A 23,948-nucleotide genomic window follows, 5' to 3' on the forward strand; every position below is an offset into this window, starting at 1 on the left:
ATCAACTTGCATCGATAAAGTTAAAGAACACGTCAGCCCATTATACATATCCACCTTTGTGCACCTTCTATGCAGCCTGAGGCTGCTCGCTCCCATTTTGCAAGAGCTCCATGTGAAGATAAATGAGGTAGTTGAACATGAAACAGAAATGAAATACTTAATACATATGACGCAAGCATCTGTGACATCTCCAGCTTGGTAGACTTAATACGCAAGCATCTGTGACACCTCCAGCTTCGTAAAGTTAATTAACCCCCAGCTAGAGCACATTCTTACGCCCCATAGAGCTGCATGAAATAACTCAGAAGATCCTTCTAAATTAAATCACAATCTTCTAAGTATAAACGTATGATAGACCTTATTCCTTCATCTTAACCTAATCTCCGTACCGTTCATCTCTCCATCAATCCTCTTTTTTTCTTGAGAGTCATCCCTATCAATCGAACCTCGTATATGTACTATTGAGATTTGCGTGGCCTCATCCCGCGAATGTTTCTGTAATTATCCAAAAAGCACTAGCGTTCATCGGATTCCAACTTTTTTTCTGCATAAGAATATTCCGCATTCAAATCAATGTGATCATACATTGCAAATATACACAGGAAGGCTCACCAGAACACGTCTCAACTCAGGAGAAATAATCTACAAAAAACTAAACAATTGCCCAAAAATTTACCCAATATACAGGATAAGAAAACCATCAGTTATCTTGAAAAGACAAAAAATAAGAGGACAAATGAACAACGGATAGCAACTTTTCTTCCCATCAACTCATCTGCGTCTCCGAGAGACTGCTGAAGAATTTACTGTTTGCTGCCTCCTGTATTTTGGAGAAGCAGCGGGGCCTTGGAAGGAAGAATAAGCAGGTTTTGTGGCTCCTGCAGCAGAGCTTGGCTGAAGCAAAGATTCAATGAAGCATGCTATGTTCAATCGAGTCCTCTCTAGTTCCCCTTCGAGAAGTTCAGTACTATATTGTTGTGCAAGTGCCTGAAAAACATTATGGAATATTTATACCAAGATAAATAGAAAATCCAAAGTACCATAACATCCATAAAGCAGCACTGCATTATGATGTTTAAAAATTCTAACTCCTACATATAGATGTGCAGGACTGTGAGTTCTGTTGCAGCAAGACAGAAGCTCAAATGATTTCTAGTATATGAGCATATCTAGGACTGCAAATGAATCCGAGCTGCTTATGAGCAGCTCGGGCTTGGCCCGCCAAAAGCTTGTTTGAGCTCGGCTCAGCTAGGAAATGAACCGAGCCCGAACACATTCAGAAAATTGACTCATAAAGCCTGAACGCCTTTTCTGTGCCAAACAATGGAAAAAGCTCAGCTTGGCTCGAAGCTTAGCCAAGCCAAGCATGAGCAGATTGTGTGAAGCTCGGCTCGAGCTCCAGCTGAGCTGGAACAACTATTTAACATACGAAGACAAGCCCAAGCAGCCTGATACTTGGCTCAGCTCATGTGCACGATTAAGCATATTCAAATCACAAAAAAAAAGGATATTACTTGTGAAGAATAACCAGCACACAAATATAACAAAATTTTGTATCTATTACCAATCCTACCTAAGCAGATTCACTTGATGCTGATACCAATACTGCATAACCTTAGATTATATAAAATACAGCAGTATAGACTGTTTCAATAATGAAATATAAATGAGGATGATCACCCCTCAAAAAACCATCTCATGAGCAATGTTATGAAAAGCAGCCGTATGTGGCCTCATGATTTTTATGCTCAAATTTAACTACCAAAGATATAATAGCATCGAAGGCTTACGTATTCTCTACATAGAGACAGGCCCCGGCATGTAAGGCATGAATATGTTTTCAAGAACCATAGGCAAAAAATGATGCTCACTTGGGCACCTATACATATAACGAAACCCCTCAAATACTTTATGGTTGCAAATAGTTGATAAATTTTGATGGAATCCCAAAGTAATCTTGAAAAGTAAGAATTTTCTTTTTTTCTTTTAACAGACAGTTACAATTAATTTCTTGCCTATATTTTTTGAATAATAATTTTCTTGTAATTAGCCCTCAAACAAGGATATAAAGAATCAACAATCATATTTTTTCCAAAGGAATATATCAGCAGGATTCCACATCAGGCATCATAGTATCACGAAAACAACAGGACATTTAAAAAATTTTAAGTTGATTAAAAGGGTAAAGAATAATCTTACAATTAAATCATCTGGGGGCACCGCAGGTCCTTGTTGCCGATCATCTGCCATGGCATCTTCACTTCCACGAGTTGGTCGGCGGTGGTGCCCCGGATTCTCAGAAAACTCATTTGCACTCTCGCAAGCCTTTTCTAGTAATAATCCTTGTAAGGACTTCAATGCTTCCCTTGCATCCGGCGAGAAATATGTGTTCAAGACAGTTTCAAAATATTCAAGCTGCAGGTAGAGACAATCATTTAAAAAGAGTTCCAAACCACCTTAGTACTCATGTCGCTACTCACCCGTAACAGCTCCAAAAGCATAAAATATTAATTCACCTAATGAGCAAACAATTCTACAGTACCCACTTATGGTCCCGGCAATCCGAGGTCCTAGGAGGGGCGAACTGGGGACAGCCCTACCCTTTAGCCTTTTTTGCACAAAGTGGCTGCCCCAAGACTCGAACGCGAACCTACGGCATTGCGTCTGTCAACCTAAGCCTTTTACCAGTGCACCAAACCATGACCCCTCGAATACGCAAAAAATAACAAAGAAAAACATATATTTGTACATTCACCTCAAGCATAAGCTGACAGAAGCCATTTGCATCCAATGACTTCAGATCCTTAGTTTTGTTTTCATGGAAAAGGCTGAGAAATGTGTCAATTAGGCCCTCCACCAAAATGCCCAACGTCTTCTCCAACAATGGCCTCACACCAGAAAATACCTGCAACAAGCAATATCATTATTAGAATCATCCAGCTGACAGAAAACTAGACTAGTCAGCCACCAATTCACTAACAACTCCAGATTCCTTTGTGATTTTGATACAAGTGGAAGCCTCTGATTATGTAGGACAAAGAGAAACACCAATCTTAGGATAGCAGGCTGTTATACTTTGATGAGTTCAGAAACCACTGAAATGCATGTATTATTATTCAATAGTAATGACCTTGTCCATTAAGACAAATTATACTACCACCAACAAAACTCTGAAAGAGTTGCCCCACTTTACATGTATATTTTAAGCAAGACCTTGCAGTCAGTCTTCATCTATACATACATACAAATGCAAGAAGGCATCAGAGTTTTTCATTCAGCAGATGACTAGGATGAAACTGTTTTAAGAAATCTCATAACCCCAAAACCTAGTCTCCAGGTTCCATGAGAAATTCATAGTAGAAACTAAAAAAAATTTACACAATCTTTTAAGTTCTTCAACCAATAGCAATTGATTGCCAACAGATGGAAACCAGCATAGGAAGCAAAACAACAAGTGAAAGCGGATACATTTACTGGCCCAGAAATAAAAGATGATCCTAGGGCAGAGAATGCAATAAACAGGACTTCTTAACGAATGCCTTGCTAGCTACTCCATATTTATAATTCTCTTAGCCTTGTCATCATTGCGTTAAACATTAGGATGTCTCTAGAATGCATCCTAATTGATTTTATGCAAAATAAACTCAATCCTCCCAAACATACTCTCTTTAGATGGAGACTATAAGCACCAATAACACTTGCAAGAAAAGACAGGCTACGAAGCAATGATCCTGCAGACATGTAGGTTTGGGCCCACAGCAATGTTATACACTACAACAAAGTAAAACCTCTGCATTTGACAGAATCAGCATTCTAGACATCCATTTATTTTTTCCCATTTTAAGCACCAGAATTCTATCCTTTATTTTATTAATTAAAAGCATAAAATAATGAAAACACATGGAGAGTATATAATGCATAATAGACACATTATACAACACCTCTGCATGCACAGACACAAGGATGTGTAGTAACTCGACTGTTGAATCTCGAATACCCTGCAAGAGAAACAACTCATAAGAAACCTGAAGGAAAATAAGCTTTCCTTTGTAGCAGATGTTCATATCAAAAGCCAAATGATATGAATAAACTAGATATCATATTTTCCACATTTTTTTTTTTTTTACCTTCACGGTAGGTGCTGCTCCCCATTGAACCCCAGAATCCAGCAGATAGTTTAAAGCAGCAGTTCTAATCAAATTTGACTGATATATACACAGAAAAACATTGAATTAGACATAGTTTTGTAAAACTAACAACATAAGCCTCCAATTTACCTGGAAACTACATAAATAAGGATTTCATTAACATATATACATACCTACACACACATACACGTGTATATTACATACAAACATATATAAACACACATACTCATATATATATAGAGAGAGAGAGAGTTTACATACAGTTTTGCACTAACTACGAAAGCCATCGGAAGACAAGGAGGCAATAGTGTGAAGTTGTATATTTTACTTTCCACAGACACTAAGGCATACATTATAAATTAAGAAACCTCATCCTCATATCCATGAAGTGAAGAGCCATAAAACAAATTTCCAGATCATTAAACTTACATCAAGGAAATTGCTCAACATTGAAAATTTCTAGATTCTTACTCTGAAAATCATACCAGATCCTTTAAGACAAAATTGTCACAGGCTGCCAACTATGCACCTAGGGGCTTAAATGGGGCCCAGCCAGGCCAAACCCAGCTTAAGTTGCAACCATTTTATGGCCACCTCACTTAAAATTTATATTCAATCAAGTTCATAGTATTCAGAGCAAAATGTACAAGGAAAAAACAGGGCTTCGAGATCAATAATTGTAGAAAGAATCCAATATAGTCACAAAAGTATTAGAAGTATGGTTGTCTTATAGGCCCAAAAACCATTTAAATTATTGATTTCATGGTTTAGTTTTTCCCAAACTGCAAAATCCTAAAACCAAAATCAACATGTTTCAGTTTCACACAGACCTGATCTAAAGCTTAGTTTCCTGCTTAAGGAACCAAAACTAAGTGCATTTAAAAAACTATATATGCTAATATTTTACCCTTTTATCTATCTAAATCTTTGGGAGCATTTTCTCTAAACTAAACTCAGATTTTACAATGTTGATTATACTTAGAAGCATGGAACAAGAGATAAAAGTTTATCCTGAACTTGAACGTCGTCAGCATTCAGATTATCATATGTTAGACTGCCATCAAACAATGATAATTTATTATTAGTTCAGTTTTAAACGACCGAACAATAAATCCAAAGTTCCCAAAACTGCATGATGTGCTATAAAAGGATGTATCTATCATATGCCTGACTTCTTCTACTTTATTTTTTGATTATTCTCCTAATTCTCAAAAACTTTTTTTTATACTATTGAATCAAGACTATTGAAATCAAAATTCATTTGATTTGGTCAGAACTAAAATCAAAAGCAAGTTTTGAGCCTTGATTGATTTTGATTGCCTTCTTGTGAAAAAAGAAAAAATGCAACAGGTTCTTAATTACGATCTTCAGGGAAATTTTTGTCATCATATGTAATTGTTGCATCCCAAAAATGGACAACAAGATAGAATATTCTAGCAATGGGGACCAGAAGAAAGTGTCAATTGCTATGACCAAGAAGAATTTAAAGCTTGATTTTTCAATTAGCTAGTATATCTCGTTCAAGATATTGCATTTTGAAAACAATATTCTAATGTGCAATTCATGTAAAACCATTAATTAATTTAGGCCTTGTTTGGATGCTAGAAGATCTTATCAACCAATAAGATAAGATCTTCCAGCAGGGCATCACCGTTGAAATTACGATAGCAACGGGGTAATGGAAGGTGATTGGGAGGCCAGAGGAGTAACTAATCCCAGTTTTCCAGGGATTAGATAAATCACCTCATAGAAGTGATTAGTTATCCAAAAAAAAAACCAAGGGTTAGAAAAAGTCGCAGCCCCGAACTCCTGCCATAGTTTCAGTCATGTTTTTGAAAGAGAAAGGCCCCATCAGAAGATCTTTATCAGACTGCTGAGTTCTTCTGATGTCCAAGGAGGCCCTTAGAAAATTCTTTTAACAGAACAAAAGATTGCATCTTTATGTCATCATCAAGGTATGTGACAAATTAGGCAAAGAATAATCAATTCTAATAAAACACTCCAAAAGAGGATGGATATTGCACTGCACCTTCACAAATGTATACTGTTCAAGGATCTTCTCTTCCAGTGCTGAAAATGATGTTACTAGGTCTCGGGTATCAGCATATAGCTCATCCTTATCCCTAAATAACAACAAACTGTCAGAATGGCTATAAAACATATATAAAAGAATAAGTCTATGATAACCCACAGATTCATTAACAAAGGAATAATCTAACTGAACTTAATTAGATTCAAAGTTCTGGCCAATGATATTGTGGACCAAAATACATAAGGAGGTAAATTTGTATGTCAAACCAAATCTAAAACAAAGTATAACTACTTCTTTTCTTTTTGAGTTATACTTCATGCACTACAAAATAGATGTAATATTGACTCATTTTAAGTTTCAATGGATTGGATTGTGCAACTGTCTCTTAAATGTCTCTCCCTCTATGTGTATGGACTAAGCGTGGGCATAAACACATAAATCTTGATCCTCTGACACAATTCAAACCCTTATCCTGACTGCACCTGCCTTACTTTTTGATTATACATACCAAACCATCACAATTGATTTATAGTAGTAAAAATAATTAAATCATGATATGTTAACTTATTCTTTAATTCCATTTTGTCTATTGCCCCCTGCCACTTTGACATATTGACAGCGAAAACAGTCTTTTATAATCCTCTCTCATGCCCAAATTTGTTAAGGCAACCATGCAGGCTCTAGGCCACGAGGCATCAAGACCCTTAATGAGTTTGTAGTGTTCTAGATGAGAGAGAAAAGACAGGGGAAAGAAGAAAAAGAGAACGGGGAATAAATAGAGAAGAAAAGAGAAGAATAAAATATAAAGAGGGAAAAAATTAAGGAAGATAGCATATCAAAATTGAGGAAAAGGAGAAAATATAATGTTTCATTCTCACTCATAATAGGATTTCTACGTAAGAAATATCAGACCTTGGTGAGCTAGGAGACATCCAGATGTTTCTGCAACACAAGGATCTAGAAGTTAGTAGGCATTTTGGTATATTGCACCTTTTAGAATAACTGTGAAAGCTATCTTTATTCGTAGTTTTCTACGTCATATTTAAATTGGATAGGTATTTAAGCTGTGTTTGGCTTGGGACTAAGAATAGACCTTATTCGTACCAAGCATGCTTGTTAAAACAGGAGGAATACTTATTCCGTCAAATCTGTTTATTCCTGGAAATAACTATTCTCATAGTGTCAGGATAGCATTATTCTCTGAACAACACCATCTATCACTCTTTCCCCATGTATTACATGAAAAGGATACCCTCAGCTCTAAAGTTATTCCAACATGAATTAAGAAAATTAAGCAAAATAAAAACATAAGGGACTACTCCAAAAGAAATAACTATGTTTATTCTACTTTCTCTTATTCTTGAAAGCACAACCTAAGAGACCTACTTTAGCTACAGAGAAGGTTATGAAAGTTTGAAAATCATTAGAATTGTCACCTAAAAGTAATTTTGATTAGTTCAGTAATTTAGTCTTCATGTTATCTTTTCCTAGGAAAGGATTTTAAAGTGTCTTTGTTTGGAGGTTTGGACTTACAGTGGATTGCAAATAGAGTTTGACTGGAGTCCACAAAAAGAATATTTCCTCCTGTGCTGGTCAAGCTATTAGAATTTATAATTCAGAAGCTAAATTATACTGCAAAAACTACAACTTTCTCTCTTCAGCAAAGAGTCTCTTTGGGAAGACCGGCAACTTTTTACCCTGATGCCCTCACAGCAAATCCTTCAAAACATTGTAAGCAGATGATTTTTATGAGTAATCATGAGAAACCCTCTAGCAACCAGTCCTCTTCTACCTAAATGTGGGATTTCATCTTTCTTCGAGACTTTGACCTCAAACAGTGGGGACTTAGTGGTTTGTTAAAATTTTCAGCATACCATTGAGCATATAAACACTTTAGCTAGTTTGAGAGTTAAGTTAATAATCCTGTATTTGACTTTGAACTGCTGAAACTAATGAAATCCAGACAGATAAGCAAAGGTAAGTTGAAATCTTGATTCCAAAGCATCCTGGATATAGGTGCACTGGTGAAGACTGGACGTGGGCAAAGATCAGGTGACTCACAAAAACTCTAACAGCAGCAGTAAGAAATATATACCAGCTTATTCCTTTGTGAGAAATTAAAGACGCTTCTATTTCAGAGTGTTTGGCCCTGGATAGGGCAAATATTTGCCATCTTTTCCCTAGTAAGAAAGGTTCTCCAGATTTAGCATGCTCTGAGTTTGAATTCTGGATTCACGATCAAGAACATTCATGACCATGGTCAAAGCTACTTTCCACCCCAAACTTAAGACTTAAGCTATGGAAAGACTCTCATAAGAAATTTCTAGGGAGGAAAAAACAGTCATAAGGATCTCAAATGATGAGGAGAAAGGGATTAACATTAATAACATACCTATATTGCAGCCATAGGTGCTTATACTTGTCGTACAAGCTATGTGAAAGCTCATCTTTGCAATAACCAATGTTACTCAGAACTATTAATAGCTTTTTGTGAGAATCAGCACCACCACCACCAACATGAATACAGAATGACTCTCTGCCAAGACCATCAAAATATCCATTTTGCAAGTGATTGTTTTCTTTGTTTGATTTACTCTGTGAGATTTCACCTCCAATTCGTTCAAGATAACCTGAGTCACTTGCACAGAAAATGATACTTATGGTGATAATTAATTAACTCACGTAAACAACAAGTTATTTAACTATTGCATTCAATATTAAGCATACCTGCAAAATCCAGGAAACAGTTGAGAAATGCAAGTCTAACTGATTCTTGAATTTCTAGAACTTGTTCTAAAATGCTATCCGACTTAGTTGCTTCACTCCTTAGATACTGAATCAAACTGAACAGGAAGAAAGTAGAAACAACATCAATCTAGAGGCACTAAATACTGTAACTTACATTATTAAAAGAAATGCTGTTCGGCCCTTGGTTTCGATGAATAGCTCAAAAGTCTTCTTTCCCAAGAAGTGCCACGGCAGATTCATAATCAAAATAGTAATAAAATAAATATGTTAAATCTTCAAAACATAACTAGATATGTTAAATGAAATCATCAAATGTATCAGAACAGAATAAAGAAGAAAATCCTTTTCAGAGTTACAATGAACACTATTATTACCTAAGTGGGAAAAAAATCCATGAAGATAATTTTTTAACTAAACAATCATTCACCCATGAAACTAATACCTGATGTTTAATTTACATCTTGATAAGAATGACCGATTTGCACATATTTATCACCACAACTCATCATTGCTAAGAAGACAGGGAACCAAACCAAGTAAAACAATGGAATGATATCAGCAGCCAAAAAAGCAGAAAAGACAATGATATGTCAGTATGGCACACAGAATTCTTTAACTTGAAATGATACTGGGACAGATTAGATTAAGTCACGAACTTCAACCTCAAGGTAGTACAAAAAATTAATTGTCCTTAGAATGATACTGGGACATATTGTAGTTATGGTTTTTCTAGCATAACATTACTGCCTCGCTGGTGATGTTTATAAGCAACCAGCTGCAGGATATATGTGCCAACCATGCTACATTAAGTAAATCACAATGGTGCACGTGTAAATGCACCGCCAATCAAAATAATAAAGGAGGTACTTGCAAAAAAAAATGATCAATAGAAGTGGGTGAACCAAACTCAAACTCAACCCAGAACATAGTAAAACAAAGACAGGATCGCTGGCTTCTGAAAATAGTTGGATATGCATCAATAGCTTCTAAAAAAAAAAAAAAAATCCAAGAATTTGCATAAAGAATTAACCATTTCTAGATTCTATACAATCTCCAGAGCCCATGATCTAATACTCACAAAAAAGAAGAATCATATACCAGAGTAGCAAATAGTATAGATCATGGAATGCCGTACCGACCCGTACCGGCCGGTACGGGCCGGTACGTACCGGTCCGGTCCTAGACCGGTACCGGAACAACAAAAAAACCGGTATTTTCCGGTTTTTTATCCGAACCGGCCGGTATGGGCCCGTACCGGCCGGTACCGGCCTCGTACCGGTGCGAACCGGTTTTTTTTTTTTTTAAGAACCACAGCGCCGCGCGCTGTGGTTTTTGAAACCACCGCGTACCGGCCGGTACGTACCGGACCGGACCGGTACCGTACCGGTCCGGCCGGCCACCGGTACGCCGACTAGTATCGGTACGGCGGACCTTGGTATAGATGGAGAGAGATAATGAAATACAATCCCAAGTATGCACAGAGTAAATATCTCTTGCATGAGAGATCTATCTGAAGCGTATATTCATTTATAAGCTCCAACTTATGGAGCATTACATTCACTCCACCTCCTTCTCTGGATGCATGCGCTATTCTACCTCCAATACTATCATTCGCAGATCGTACATATGGGCTTCTACCTCAATAAAGCCAAGAGAAATCTACCTGTTTAGCCGATGGGTTTCAACTTTAAAAAGCTAAGAGAAATCTACAACAACAGGTAATTAGGAGGAAGACTGTGTGTAAGTTTCTGCAGAAATAAAGTGCAAGAGACCCATGAATATAAATGAGGGGAAGGATAACATATGTATAAAATTACAAATTGATAAAAAAAAAATTTCATATACAATCTGCAAAATCCATAAAAAGAAGCAACAACTTACACATCAATACGGTCCATAGCTGAAATTGTCATCGCTTGAAATGCCAAGGGCAAGTAAGAAATTGCATATGGAGATTTATTTCTTTCCAGAGTAGATAAAGGAACCCACATTTCATCTTTGGCCATCTCCTTGGTTGTTGCCCGCATCCATGAGCAGAGCCTTAGTACATAAATCTTCGTGATTTCAATATGAAGGGCACGCAACGTTTTAACTGGTAGAACGATGAAAATGCTCTAAGATTGTAGCCCATCTTACATTATGACTAACATACAGCTTTTAAGAAAAGAATATTTAATACCAGCAGTTGAAGGAGCCGACTCTTTCCCCTCAAGAGACTGGCATGTTTTAGCTATTTCCCTTATAGCATCACTCATGAATGGGCGAAGAATGTTTGATTCTTCAAAATCACGAAATGTATTGAGGACCTGTCATCAAAACAGGAACTTATCTACATTACTGTACCTACCAACAATGCTACAGGAATAAAAACAGGCTGTAGCTTCCAATTACACTACTATTGAAGTCTTGTCAGTGAGCCAAATATTACAAATCATTCTAGAATGGCTGGAAGGATAAATAAATGCATGACGTCTAGGGCTATGAAATCAATCTGAGAAGTGATATACGATATCTAGGGCAATGAAATCAATCTGAGAAGTAATGGCATCACTAAGTTTTTGCTTGTTTTTCGAACTAACAACAAACAACTTATAAGAAAGAATAAAAAAAAGGAACAAATTGAAAACAAACATAGGGTTTGTTAACTAATTCACAAGAAAATTATGAGAAGTTATTATACCTTGACCTCAAATGCAGATATAGTACCATGAACCATAGTGGCGACTTCTTCAAGAGAATGGCTCGAGTATTTTACCTCACCAACTTTATCCTCACCCCTATTTGCGGCGGGTTTAACATTTGTCTCAGAATCAAGAAGTGTATTGCCGGCAGTAACCTGGAAAAAAGGAAAAGAAGCATGTCTAAGAGTAAACAAAATTATTTCTGGACATAAATCAAAGCATGCATTCTCAGTATACAGCATTTCACACTCCACCACTATGAACCTCATGCTATGCATACTGTATTAATTCTGCAGGTGACAATTGAAGAAAAAACTTGCAAATAACCATGTCCAAAAAAACTCACAGATTAATATAGTAAAGAAACTGACATCAGAATTCCTATAAACCTCCCATAATTATTATCATTATCCTAATTCTGCAAGTTTTTTCCTTTGTTAACTATAACAAACAAGGTCACACATGAACATCATAACCAAACCAGTCTGTCCATGTCATTGGCTGGCATACATTAAAAGTCATATGCTCCGGGCTAGTGTACCTAATGGTCGAAATTTTATAGTCACATACAGAGGAACTTGTGTACATATGGATGGTCCAAAGCATCTACTTTACTATCATGCCTACAAAACCTGATAAAGATCAACAAAGATTAGATCTTTTCTTTAATCAACATATCGTACTCTTTACCATACCATTCAATAAAAAATGGTATTTTATGTGATAGATTTGAAATATCCTGCATATTTTACTTTGACATTTCATTTTTCTATAAGATAATGCTTATATGTAGAACATGAAAGGAAACATCCCTATCCAATTCACATAAAGATGAGTAAAAAGACCTGAGCAACAGTGATGCTCATATTAAGAAGGTCAAATTGTTGCCTGTAGTTACCAAGGTACTATAGATAGGTTAGTTGATGATATCAAATGCAGAAATGAATGACAATGAGCTCTTTGTTTTGATTCCTCTAAAGTTCTTTTCATATATTAGTCAGCATTGTTGGCAAGGAAGTTCAGAACTTTGTGGTTCTACAGAAGAATCTAACTTCTGTGACAAAGATCCTTGATATGTAAAATCTAGCCTGAAGTAGGTACACCATAAAATAGCACTATGTAGATGACAACAGCATGTTGAATCATCTGCTTCCCAATGAGATTTCTTTTGTTCAGCATGCCAAATAAAATTAGCGAAAGCTTCAAACTTGAAGAAAGCAAAAGCATAATGGATCAGTTGCCAAGCTGATGCAGACTTTCCAGCAAGGATTCAAATCCGTGGGATGGGCTGTCCCTCTTTTTCTGCGGGATGGGAGATGCAGCATCCTGACACTTAGGATGGTGGATGTCCTGCCCCCTGCCCAGTCCCGTCCCAATACTCAAGATGATGGGACACCCGCCATCCCACTAGGACCCAAAACCTTGCTTCCTGGTAAATTTCTCAAGTGGACTCATTATACAGTTGGCGAAAATATTGAGCGTTTCATTTTATTAAACCCAAAAGTGTATTAGAGAGTGATTCAAAGTAGTACCTTCGCAAACTTTCCACTGAACATAGATAGAGCTAATCTCCAGAATGCCGGCATGTGGTGGATAAGTACAGCAGTTAACCTGTGGATGTATGTTCCTCTTAAAGCATCCACCTTTTCCCCCACCAGATCTACTGGATGTGAATCAACTGGAAGAGAGTCACCTATGGACGAACCAACATCTAACTGGATGTAACAGAATATAGCAAGTAATCAGGAGAGCAGTAATCAGATTAACATATAATTTAACATTGAACAAAATAATAATACATAATACATGATGAAATTAACACAAATTAAGTCTTGAGCATGGCAAAGGTGAATGCACATTTTATGCATGAAATAATTGTAATTCAACCATGTAACTCAAATGTACATATAATAGTGCATGTATACATAATTCTTTTTTGTTTAGTTCCCATGTGGCATTCTTTTCCATCTTGATGTTTACCATCTGATTCATTGATTCTTAGGAAATCCTAATGGAAATAAGCAGCAGATAATAAATTGATAGGTAGTGTCAAATGCATTAGCAGAGCATATTAACAATAAAGCACTTACTGATTTATTTGAGTCATGTTGGAGTTGCCTCCATCTTGCATCAGATTGCACCTTTTCCCGGATCTCATTATGCAAAATTTCCATCCGTGCCTCATGATCTAAAGTGCACTTTTCAAGCAAACCTCGAATCCTGCGATTCTGACAAAAAAAATGAAATTAAAAACACTTAGCTAAGTAAATGTCAACTAACAAGAAGATGAAACAGCATGAATTTTTTTATGTACAAGTAATTTCTAAAGAACTATTAGAAAGTACCTGAATATTAAGATAATGCCACAAGGGATCTGAATCAGGCTCCAACTCCAGCAACAGCCTGGCAATGTTCTCAAGCTAGAAGAATCATGGAACGCTAGTTAAATGTAAGACGTGGGGCCCTTGAAAAATATGTACAAGGAACATGTGATACCTACCAGACGTACGAAAGTAGTTGAAAGGCAAGCAATCAAAAATTTTGGCATTAATTCATATAGAGGTATAAAACAAATTGTCAAAAAAAAATTACAATAAGAAAGGTCATGAACAAGGAAATCCTAGGCCAGGAGAAATAGAAGGCCATTTGTCCCATCAATTTCCTCCTTTAAACATTTTCCGATTCTTATAATATATGAAAATATTTTTTCCTTTTTTATTAACTAATCTGTGTATAACTTAGGTGACTTGCCCAATGCAAAGGCTCAAGCCAAGCCAGCATGGTAACTTGTAAGGCATAAGGTACCATTACGTTAGCTCGTTTATGTTCTGCAAAAGCGAATCTGGCATAGGAGCAAACTTACATCAGCTAGGTCAAGGTGTGGATCTTCCATTGATTTATAAAGCATAACCCTGAACTCCTGCATCACTTTTTCCACCTCCTCAAGTACACGTTTTAGTATTCCCACCTGTAAGCAAAAAATTTATACGACAATGAATGATTGGCTAATAGTAACAAAAAAAAGGACAACTGCTAATCTTGCTTCGAGCAAGATGTAAAGTATTCTTCTCCAAGAACATCAAAGAAACATATGATACATATGTATAATACCTTGATTTTACAGCATGACACAGAAACCTTGCTCTATTTTCAGAATTTCGACAATGCAACAGATGAATAGCGGGAAACAGACATATGCCGAAGCTTCTCTCTGGAGGAGGAGGAGGAGGAGGAGGAGAAGTTTAGTGCGGATATGGATGTGTCGTGCAAGCATGTGGGTGGGCGGATAGGGCAAGCAGGTGCACAAAGATATCCCAAATGCCAAAGCTTCACTTTGGAGGTATAAACATGGTACTTTTTAGAATGTATTGTGAGGGAATTCATGTCTAGAATATAGAAAAAACATGATTTCCTAAGAATTTAGCAGCTAGATGACATGTAGTCCTCAAGTGCTCTAGTTATCGAGCAAAATATGATTACAAAGATTGCAAAGAAGATGCCAAAATAGCCAACTAGAATGAACTGTTGTTGAAAGTGGAGAAATATCAGGCCATGCTCTGTTAAGAGCTCAGTGGGAGTTCATGTGGTTTTGCCTTGTGTGAGAGGACAAGCAAGGGAGATAAAATTACAAAAAAAAAGAAGACAACAGCAAATTTGAAAGCATAGAAAAGGTGGATTCCTAACAATTATGACAACCAAGGTTTGCATCTCAATACCGCACCCTATACCGGTACTACATCGGTACAGTGTTGGTAGTTGGTACACTCGATAAGAAGGATGGAACGACGTAGCGAGGCTCCGTACACTTCCAATACTGAGTCTTGATTTGGTACTGGTATGATACGGTTACGGGGCGGTATGCACCAATATGCCGAATCATGATCAGGACAAATATCAAAAAAAAAATAATCTAGATCGGGTTTTATCAGATCATCAGTCTGCAAACCATTCCATTTTCAAGCATCAAGGTGTTAAATGAAGCTCTCTAGTTCTAAAAATATATGTTGAACCATGTGCTGAAGCTTGAAATCTTTGAACATCTAAAATAGAAATGGTTCATCGGAAAAAAAGGATGCAAGATATCCAACATTTTCTCATGATAGGATTTATTAAACTTTACATTTCATGGAGCATTTCAATTCAAATGTCTCACTAAACCAAATATCCTGCTTATTTCCAACTTTTAAGTTTCAAGCTGATCTCAGACACTCAAATTCAGGAATTTTAGGTTCTTACCGACCTGCAAAGTTTGCTTGTGGTAATTAGGTAAATACAAGATTTCCATCATCTTTCCTTAAAATTTAAGAAAAAGATTTCCATTATCTCAAGGCCAAATCTTTTAAATTTTGCACCAGGATAAAGAGCATTGGAAGTTGCGAAAAGTAAAATGGTGTTAAATAAGCTTGTGGACTTTAAGGGTTGGGACTTAAGTTAAGGTTCTAAAAGTGCAAAGTGATGTTGACATTAGAGCTGATCAAAACCCAGGCCGGGCCGGGCTCGGGCCGGGCTCTACAGCAGAAATTAGGCCCGATAGCTATGCCCAGGCCCGGCCCAGCCCGACTGTCGGGCTTAAATTTTTGTCCAGGCCTGACCCGACTTTATAAATCTGGTCCCAGGCCCGACCCGACAAGCCCGATTTTTTCTTTGTTTGGAATCTGGAAATGGGCCAGAATGACCCAACAGCTTAATGGGCTCTCTAAAACTGGATCTATTTTCCTACCTTTATTTTGTTTTATATATAAAACACGGGCCGGGCCGGGCCGGGCCATTTTTAAAAGTTCCCAGGCCCAACCCGATTTTTTGGTCGGGCCGCTTTTCCTGCCCAAGCCAGACCCATGGGCTTTTTTTTTAATATGCAAGCCCGAAAAATTTCGGGCCGGGCTGGGCGGGCTGGGCGAGCCAGAAGGCCCATGATCAACTCTAGTTGACATATAGGAATTCCTCTTGAACTATCTTTGTGCCGATAAATGTAGTCTTTCAACTTGAGCTTCTGCTCTACACAAATCTTAGGAGTTTATTATTCCCACAATAGAACGGAGTGTTTATAAGCTGATTCAGCTTCATCTACACAAGTAAAGAGATATGATTCAAGATAGAATCCACATTACCAGAAATACAGAGTCTCATGTTTAAACCAAACCATAGCTGAAAAGGGAATTCTAGTAACATTTACAGATGGTAACCTTACCAATCCCCTTTGACATGATTTCTTCCAGGGCTTAGGAGTGAGGATTTAATTCATAGTTAATAAAGTTTCAAACTACCACAAAATTCCACCAAATTCTCACTGACATCCCCATATCTTGCTTTAACATTCACCAGAATCCCTTGTTCATAACATGCCTAGTAATCCAACCAAAGAGAACTTAACATAGTTATTGATGCTTGTTCAAGGCAAACATGTAAATAGAGGATTCCTCAAAAAGCAAAACCAGCTATAAGGAAAAATAGCATTTTGACGCTATTCTAGAAGATTAGATTGACCCTTGAAAAGAAAAAGGCATAAGATGCAATGACAAAAAGATATCCAACGCAACTTTAGGATCTCCATGGTTTTTTAAAAAGAAAATTATGAGTACCTCCACCACTTTGATATATTACTGAAATGGCATCACTATATTTACATGGAGCCTAGATTTATTATTTAATTTGCTATTTATTTTTCTTCCTGAATTCCTTTCTTCTATTTGCAGTAACATTCAGAAAATAAAGGGCTGTGTGTGTTAGAAGTTTTGGTTACAATACTGTGGCTCCTCCCTCTTATGGAAAAGCATGAAGGTAATCGAAAGGTTATGTGAAAATAAATGGGAGGAATGAAGTCTGGCCAAGATAAGAGAGAAGAAAATTCAAAAAAATGAAGCAAGAGCAGTGACAAAAAACTAAGAGCGGAAAAAAGCAAAGGGAAGAGGGCATTTAATTCCTACAGAGCCTTTAGCTTAGTCTCTAAGAGACCTAATAGTTTTTTTATTAATTTCCTCTGCCAAGTAATGAGCCCCAACAGCACTATCACAGATGTAGTTTGATAATTTCTATTCCAAACCTGAAAAGGATAAGGACCACTTTGGCCTGCCATGATGGTTCAGAAAGAACCTCAGCCCCACCCCCACCCCCTCCCAAAAAAAAAAAAAAAAAAACACACCCTGAAACATCTTTTCTTCTTCTTTACCATTTTTGGAGCAGCCAGCTTTTTTCTCTTTGCATTGGACAGAATCTCATACTCTAGAATAGGACTTCCTCTGGATCGATTCTTCCATATTCATCTTTTCTCTAGTCCTGACTAAAATGAATCATACTACAGTTTATATGTCTCGTCATCAAGAATGATTCAAACCACAAAGTACCACCAATCTACAGGATTTATCTAGAACTTACACCCAATGATGAAGCTAAGCATAACCGATATAAAAACAGAGCAACTTTACTGTCCAGGACATTAAAATCATTAAGTTGGCAAGGTTAACATACATGAGAAGGAAGCACAATTGACTTTGCTTTCCTGTACTCTCTAACGGCTAAATCATATTCGCCTTTACTAATGCTCCCACGAATTGCACTTGGCAGATTGAACAGCGTGCGGAACCTCTGAAGCATTCCTTGAACTGATCTGATTTTTTCAGCTTGCACCTAAATCATTGTCGAGACAAATGAGAAATCCAAGTTCATTAAATTCATGGAACCATTAATTAACTGCAAGCTTCACAGATCAAACTTCTAAAACTAAGGATTCAGCTTTCTACCTGCCTCTCAATTAGAGGCTCAAATGCATGATTTGCTACTGCACCGATATTTTGAGTGATTTGATGCAAGTGAGCAGTACCTGCACCTTCCGGATCTTCCTCTATCTGCGCCAGTTTCAACTGGATATCTGCAAAAAAACATCAGTAACTTCTTACAGTGGCAGGAAGCAAACCTATTAAAACAAAACCCACAAATTACCATATGTAAACAGCAGAATTATACATTGACATTAATGACTAAATACCATCAATTGTGGTTTTGCAAGAGACAAAGCAATCAAAATTCTCTTTCACTAACTGCTTTTTCTGCTGCGTCCTTCCTTTAAGGTCAGTTTTTAAAGTAAGGGCACCAGATTCTAAATCAGCAGCACTTGTCTCTTGATGAACCCGTGCAAGAAAAACCTTGGGATCAAAATTTGATGAAGAATACATTACTTTTTCTGCAAAAATTGACAGAAACTATGTTAAATAATCAACAGCGGTGAAAATGAAATCGATGTAATAATAAAAGCATGAAATTCTACCACGAATATTTTGAACTTCAAGGACTATCTCCCTGCTAACTCTAGCGGATATAGAAAACATTATCATTAACTCTAGCTTGCAATCAGGCCAATATTGCCGCTCTGACCTTAACATGAACTAATTTCAAACAATTTAGAAATGAAATAAAGGGTCTATGATGTACCCACCAATCATACAGAATCTCCAACCAAGAATAAGCATGTCCTTGGAGAAACAAATCTAAAGGAAAACTAGAAGTAATGAAAGAATCCAGTTCATGTTAGAAGTTAACAACCCGGAGAACAAACCCAAAATTGATTTTCAGTAGTCTGTCATTGCCATGAACCATAGAAGGTGAAAGAGAGCTTGGCTTCCATGATATAATGGGTAAAACTCATTCGAATCCCAAATAAACCCCTTGTTATTGTTGCAAATTTTCTCCATGCCTCATGTGATATGCACTTTTAGCACTAGAACTTTCACATCCACTTTTAGCACAACTTTCGACACTTCTTTTGGGGGTTTATGAATGTACTACCCTCCTTGAGTTATGCAATCCTCTATGGTTTCACTCTACAGACTTGCTACATAGAAATGCAAGGATTTGGGTGTATATTTCTTAGAAAATGGGGGTGAATGTACATGGCAAGTCCACATGCAAATTTCTGATGACTTCATTACAGTTTTTATACATTCTACTCAACATTCTGCTAAATTTTGCCCATTCATCAACTCAGGTGGTTTCTACCATAAACATGTAATATTTCTCCCATTATTTTGGAACCCTGCAGCTATAAATTTTCATTTTCAAACCAAATTTCAAAAATCCAAGGTCTGAAGTTGATCGATCTTTCTCATAGACTTGATAAAATACCTGCTAATCATTAATATTCCTAAACAAGAGCCTGAAGTAAATGCTTCATAATATCCACCAAATTCACTATTCTCCAAGGCATACCTGATCTTCCTCTGCTTATTTTGTCAAGAGTTGACAATCATCTCTTAAAATGCAAAGTTATGGATCTTAATCCTTAAGGTATTTGACTGCCAACCAAGAACCTAAAAGCCTTAATTGCCATGTCTCAATAGATTGAGATTCACTAGTAGATAATGGTCATAAAACACTGCTAACGGCTCTCGCTGAGAATATGCAAACACCTAACAACTCCTCTGACTCTAAAAGCACATGGAACAACCTATGACCCAAATATGGACAAAACTATCACAGACAAACTCAGACCATCCCTCTTATAGCTAAATATCAAAGGTTATAAGGAAATGCCAGATAACTTATTAATAGGTGTTTGACCTCTAAAAGCACTAAAAACCTTCTGGAGTGAAATGCAACAGAAGCAATCCACTAAAGCAATGAGCTTATTCAAAAATCCAGTTTATAAAGCTCCATGATTTTGCATCAAAAACCACTATAAGTACTATTACCTGGAAACTTGCATGTGAATTCACTGGGATCGCTAAAAGCATAAGTTCAGCAATGTACATTACTATTGAAGGCTACGTAAAGTATCAAAAGGACTAGCAACAATTAGACCACAAAAATTATGGGATTCCATCACTTGTCATAAAAGTCAACTAGAAACAGAAGTAGCATACCTCGAGTACTGGGATCCAATGGATCAGATCTCTCTCGAGAAACCGGTGAGCTTATTGAAGCTGCAGTAATTAGCCTCAAAGATTTGTTATCTATTACCCTGCCAGTTCACAAGAGAAACTTATTAATGCAAAAAAAAGAGAGAGAGAACAACAAACTAGAAAGCATGGTTCGTCATACCAACCCAAATCGGACGGTACAGAGCATATCGTACCACCACTAGTTTGATATCGGTACTCAGTACGGGTGGCGTACTGACACTTAGTATGCTGAAAAGATTCTATACCATACCGTACCGTACCGACACATTGCTAGTGTGGCATCCTGTATGCACTGATACAGGGTCCGATACCAAGACGGCAAACCTTGCTAGAAAGGGTAGCATGTGATACTGTGGGTAGACTAACTTTCATGAATTTTAGTAAAAATTCCAAAATAGTCCACGTCAATTATCAAAGATTGCCTGAAAAGAAAGAAAGGGAGAAAGAAATCCTCGCTTGCAAAAATCCATTGAGCTTTCCATGGTACATATACATAAATGCATACATATGTACACATGCATAAACCCATGTCTATGTGAATCTCCACTTTGAATATAATCATAGAAAAAATACCTAAAACTGTATGGCATCAAATTTTAACAGCCCAAAGAAACTTTTCACACTGTCGCTGATTTACTAACGTGTCAAACAGGCAATCTAGAACAAGATAAAGCTGGACGGATATATAAATTGGAACACCACAATTAAATTCTAACAAGAGAAACATTTTAAATTGAATTGCATCCAAAAGCACTTGGATTCCACAACTAAGGGGGAAAAGTAATTCAAGACTGAGAAGATGAGCCTGAGAAAGCATGAAGTAGATACCGATTTTTTAATAAAAAATAAACAAAATGATTAGCAATCACAATCAATATACGTGAAATGTTACCCTAGTCCCAGTGGATCTAAAACTTCCACTCCTCGAGGTAAGGACTGTAAGTTGGTAAGCGCCTTTTGACCTAGTGCTGTCGCTTTTGGCTCTAAGCTTTGGGCAGGTGCTGCCCTTGCCTCGCGCATTTCCCGGACTCTACGAGCAAGCTGAAAAATAAAAAAAAATAAATAAATCATTCATCTTTCACCTTATCAGTAAGAAATATATGCTTGAGCAGAAACGAGCAGTTATATTGCAAAGCTGCTAGTGTTGCATAGATGATACTGACTACTCAGAATGGATCATAAATGATGCACAAGATTACATAAAGAACAGTGAAGAACTTGACAGTGTCAAGGTACTGAAAGGCCAAAGAGGAATTAGCAATAACAACCATTGGTTGTCCTTAATGAGTAAGCATCAAAGCCTTATGAGGTTTAAAATATCAGCATTTACCAATACACTACACCAACCCAAATTCTTAGGTATAGCTTATGAGCAGTAAATACTAGTAGCATACCAGTGAACTTGATCGTTGTTTACATTACCTATAAAAAGAAAACAGTTTAAAAATTTGGTGATATTCTTTCAATGAAAGCAGGTCAGCAATTTCTTGGAAGAAGCAGCAGTTTTAACCCAGCTAATTACAACAAAAATTAACTCTTAACCTAATTTTAACTGGGAGAACATACCAAAATCATGATCACTGTTAATAAGTCAAAATCCATTAAGATGCTATCGAATTGTTATGAAAGCAGCCCTGACATGTGTGTATAACATGGAAAACACGTGTTGCACTCACTACCATCTAACCACGCATAAGTCAGCTCTCTTTCCTTAAAAAAATGCCATCTGCCCTGTCCATTTTCTGGATGAAATCAGCTAGTTGATCCCTTTATTTCCAAATCACGTCAGCCAGCTTATCCACTTTCTATCAAGACACTACGACCCTCTGCATTTCTCAGGCTATTGAAGGAATGGGATTAGGATTGATAATGGCGAGAAAAACTATGACATGGTGAAGAAAAATAAGGAATAAATGCAATAACTATCACCAAGAATGTTATAATTGAAGAAAAAATAATGAAGTTAACGATAGATTGCTTATGCTTCTCCTGGAAAGCAACAGAATCGCAAATTTTTTAACATAATCCATTACAAACACTCTAGATTGAATACAGCTTTAATATAAACAACCATATCTCGTACAGGGATTCCAAAAATAGTATATATAACTCTTTTGAATATAATTCAAATCAAATTCAAATCAAATTCTAATGCACGAATCTTTTCAGCACAGGCAGACCAAGAAATAATCTGAATATTGATGCCATGCGTGACTCCAATTCATCAGCACAAACTGTGTGAACCAAGTCTATCTGAGATTTACGAAGGAATCAATAAAAAGCAAGAGAATGTATTACGAAGAAATACTTAAAAAACAGATCTAAAAATCAAGAAACTGTAAATAAAAAATGGTAGCATGCAATACTAAGAGCTGCCAGCGACTCTTTCTTAAATTCAAGAGTTAATCGATTAGAACAGGCGCATAAATTACCAAGAAATACTAACGACTCCATCTCAAATTCAATAATAGCGAATCCATTTTGAATTCAAAAGGATCAATAAATCAAGAACGGATGCGAGAATACCTCTGCCTCATCGACCTTCTTCCAGCTCCGCGGCTCGTCCCCCTCCCAATCCCCATCGTCCCTCGACGCCCTCCGCTCCCGATTCCGCTGCGGGGGGGCGCGATCCCTGGAGGTATCCTCATCTCCGGAGGAGATACTGAGCAGCTCGACCTCGGAGTCGTCGTCGTCGTCCGCGCGGCCCCTGATCGACCGGCGTTGCCCCTTGCCGGCAGCGGTGCCCCCTCTGGCATTAGGGTTAGCTTTCCCCTGGCCCTTCTCCATGAAGTGTGGCAACGGCGGGGGCTGGACGAGGTTGATGACGGGCTTCGAGGCCTTGGACGGCTTCTGGTAGCTCAAATCGCGCTCTGCCTGCTCCTTCAGAGCGATCTGAAGGAGCTCGTCCTCGTCGATGTCGCCATCGCTCGACATCGCTTCTACGATTCTTCCCGCTCTCGCGTCTCTCTCTCTCTCTCTGCTTACTCTCAGCTTCGCCTTCTGCCTTCTTGTTTCCTTTGCGTCCAGATCTGGCGGTGGATTTCAAGAACAGAGGCTGCGAGAGACCGAGATCGGAGCATTCGCCTTGTTTTATACCACTTTGCTTCGCCTAACCGTCGAACCAAATCGGGTTCCTAGGTTGAGTGCCGTTACCTGACCGGTTGCCGGTCTCATCCACCATGTTAGAAAAGGGCGGTGGCTGATGTCTTATAATTACGGGTGGTGGTGATATTGATGTTTTATTCTAACAGGTCGCATGGAAGCGCACCGCTGTTTTCCGACTTTTCTGACGCGTTCTTAGTCGGATCATCGACGGTGAGGATTGGATGAAAGAAATAAAAAGGAGCGGTGGATATTGCGCTGACGTATGAATTTTGTATTGGGGCTTTTTGGTGGATGGAATGACGCCGGGCATGTAGGCAGTGGTGAAGGGCGATAGCGACGTGCG

General features: G+C 37.6%; 1 protein-coding gene across 1 annotated transcript; it reads right to left on the reverse strand.

Annotated features, from left to right (window-relative positions):
* Window positions 1-608: 608 nt before the first annotated feature.
* Window positions 609-23,570, reverse strand: LOC103701207 (exocyst complex component SEC5D-like). Its single transcript, XM_008783188.6, has 21 exons — window positions 23,027-23,570; window positions 21,393-21,541; window positions 20,462-20,559; window positions 18,592-18,786; window positions 18,347-18,474; window positions 18,075-18,233; window positions 14,473-14,577; window positions 13,955-14,029; window positions 13,700-13,837; window positions 13,142-13,324; window positions 11,609-11,764; window positions 11,108-11,234; window positions 10,810-11,020; window positions 8,908-9,023; window positions 8,573-8,810; window positions 6,178-6,271; window positions 4,128-4,205; window positions 3,942-3,998; window positions 2,756-2,905; window positions 2,200-2,415; window positions 609-987 (listed from the first exon to the last, which is right to left on the reverse strand). Exons 1-21 carry the CDS (start codon window positions 23,432-23,434, stop codon window positions 772-774), a joined length of 3,297 nt encoding a protein of 1,098 aa, XP_008781410.3. The 5' UTR covers window positions 23,435-23,570; the 3' UTR covers window positions 609-771.
* Between the last annotated feature and the right edge of the window lie 378 nt (window positions 23,571-23,948).

Source organism: Phoenix dactylifera, chromosome 4 (assembly GCF_051530095.1).
Source record: "Phoenix dactylifera cultivar Ajwa chromosome 4, Ajwa_hap1_PhDact_Kaust_v1.1, whole genome shotgun sequence".
Lineage (NCBI taxonomy): Eukaryota > Viridiplantae > Streptophyta > Magnoliopsida > Arecales > Arecaceae > Phoenix > Phoenix dactylifera.

What these genes read in the sequence shown, in the direction of transcription:
- LOC103701207 (XM_008783188.6), bottom strand. Translation starts at nt 23,434, where the DNA reads ATGTCGAGCGATGGCGACATCGACGAGGACGAGCTCCTTCAGATCGCT. An exon ending in CTGTTTCCTGGATTTTGCAG is followed by an intron (nt 8,811 to 8,907) that starts GTATGCTTAATA and finishes CAAGTGACTCAG; the next exon opens with GTTATCTTGAACGAATTGGA. An exon ending in GAGCAGCACCTACCGTGAAG is followed by an intron (nt 3,999 to 4,127) that starts GTAAAAAAAAAA and finishes TTTCTCTTGCAG; the next exon opens with GGTATTCGAGATTCAACAGT.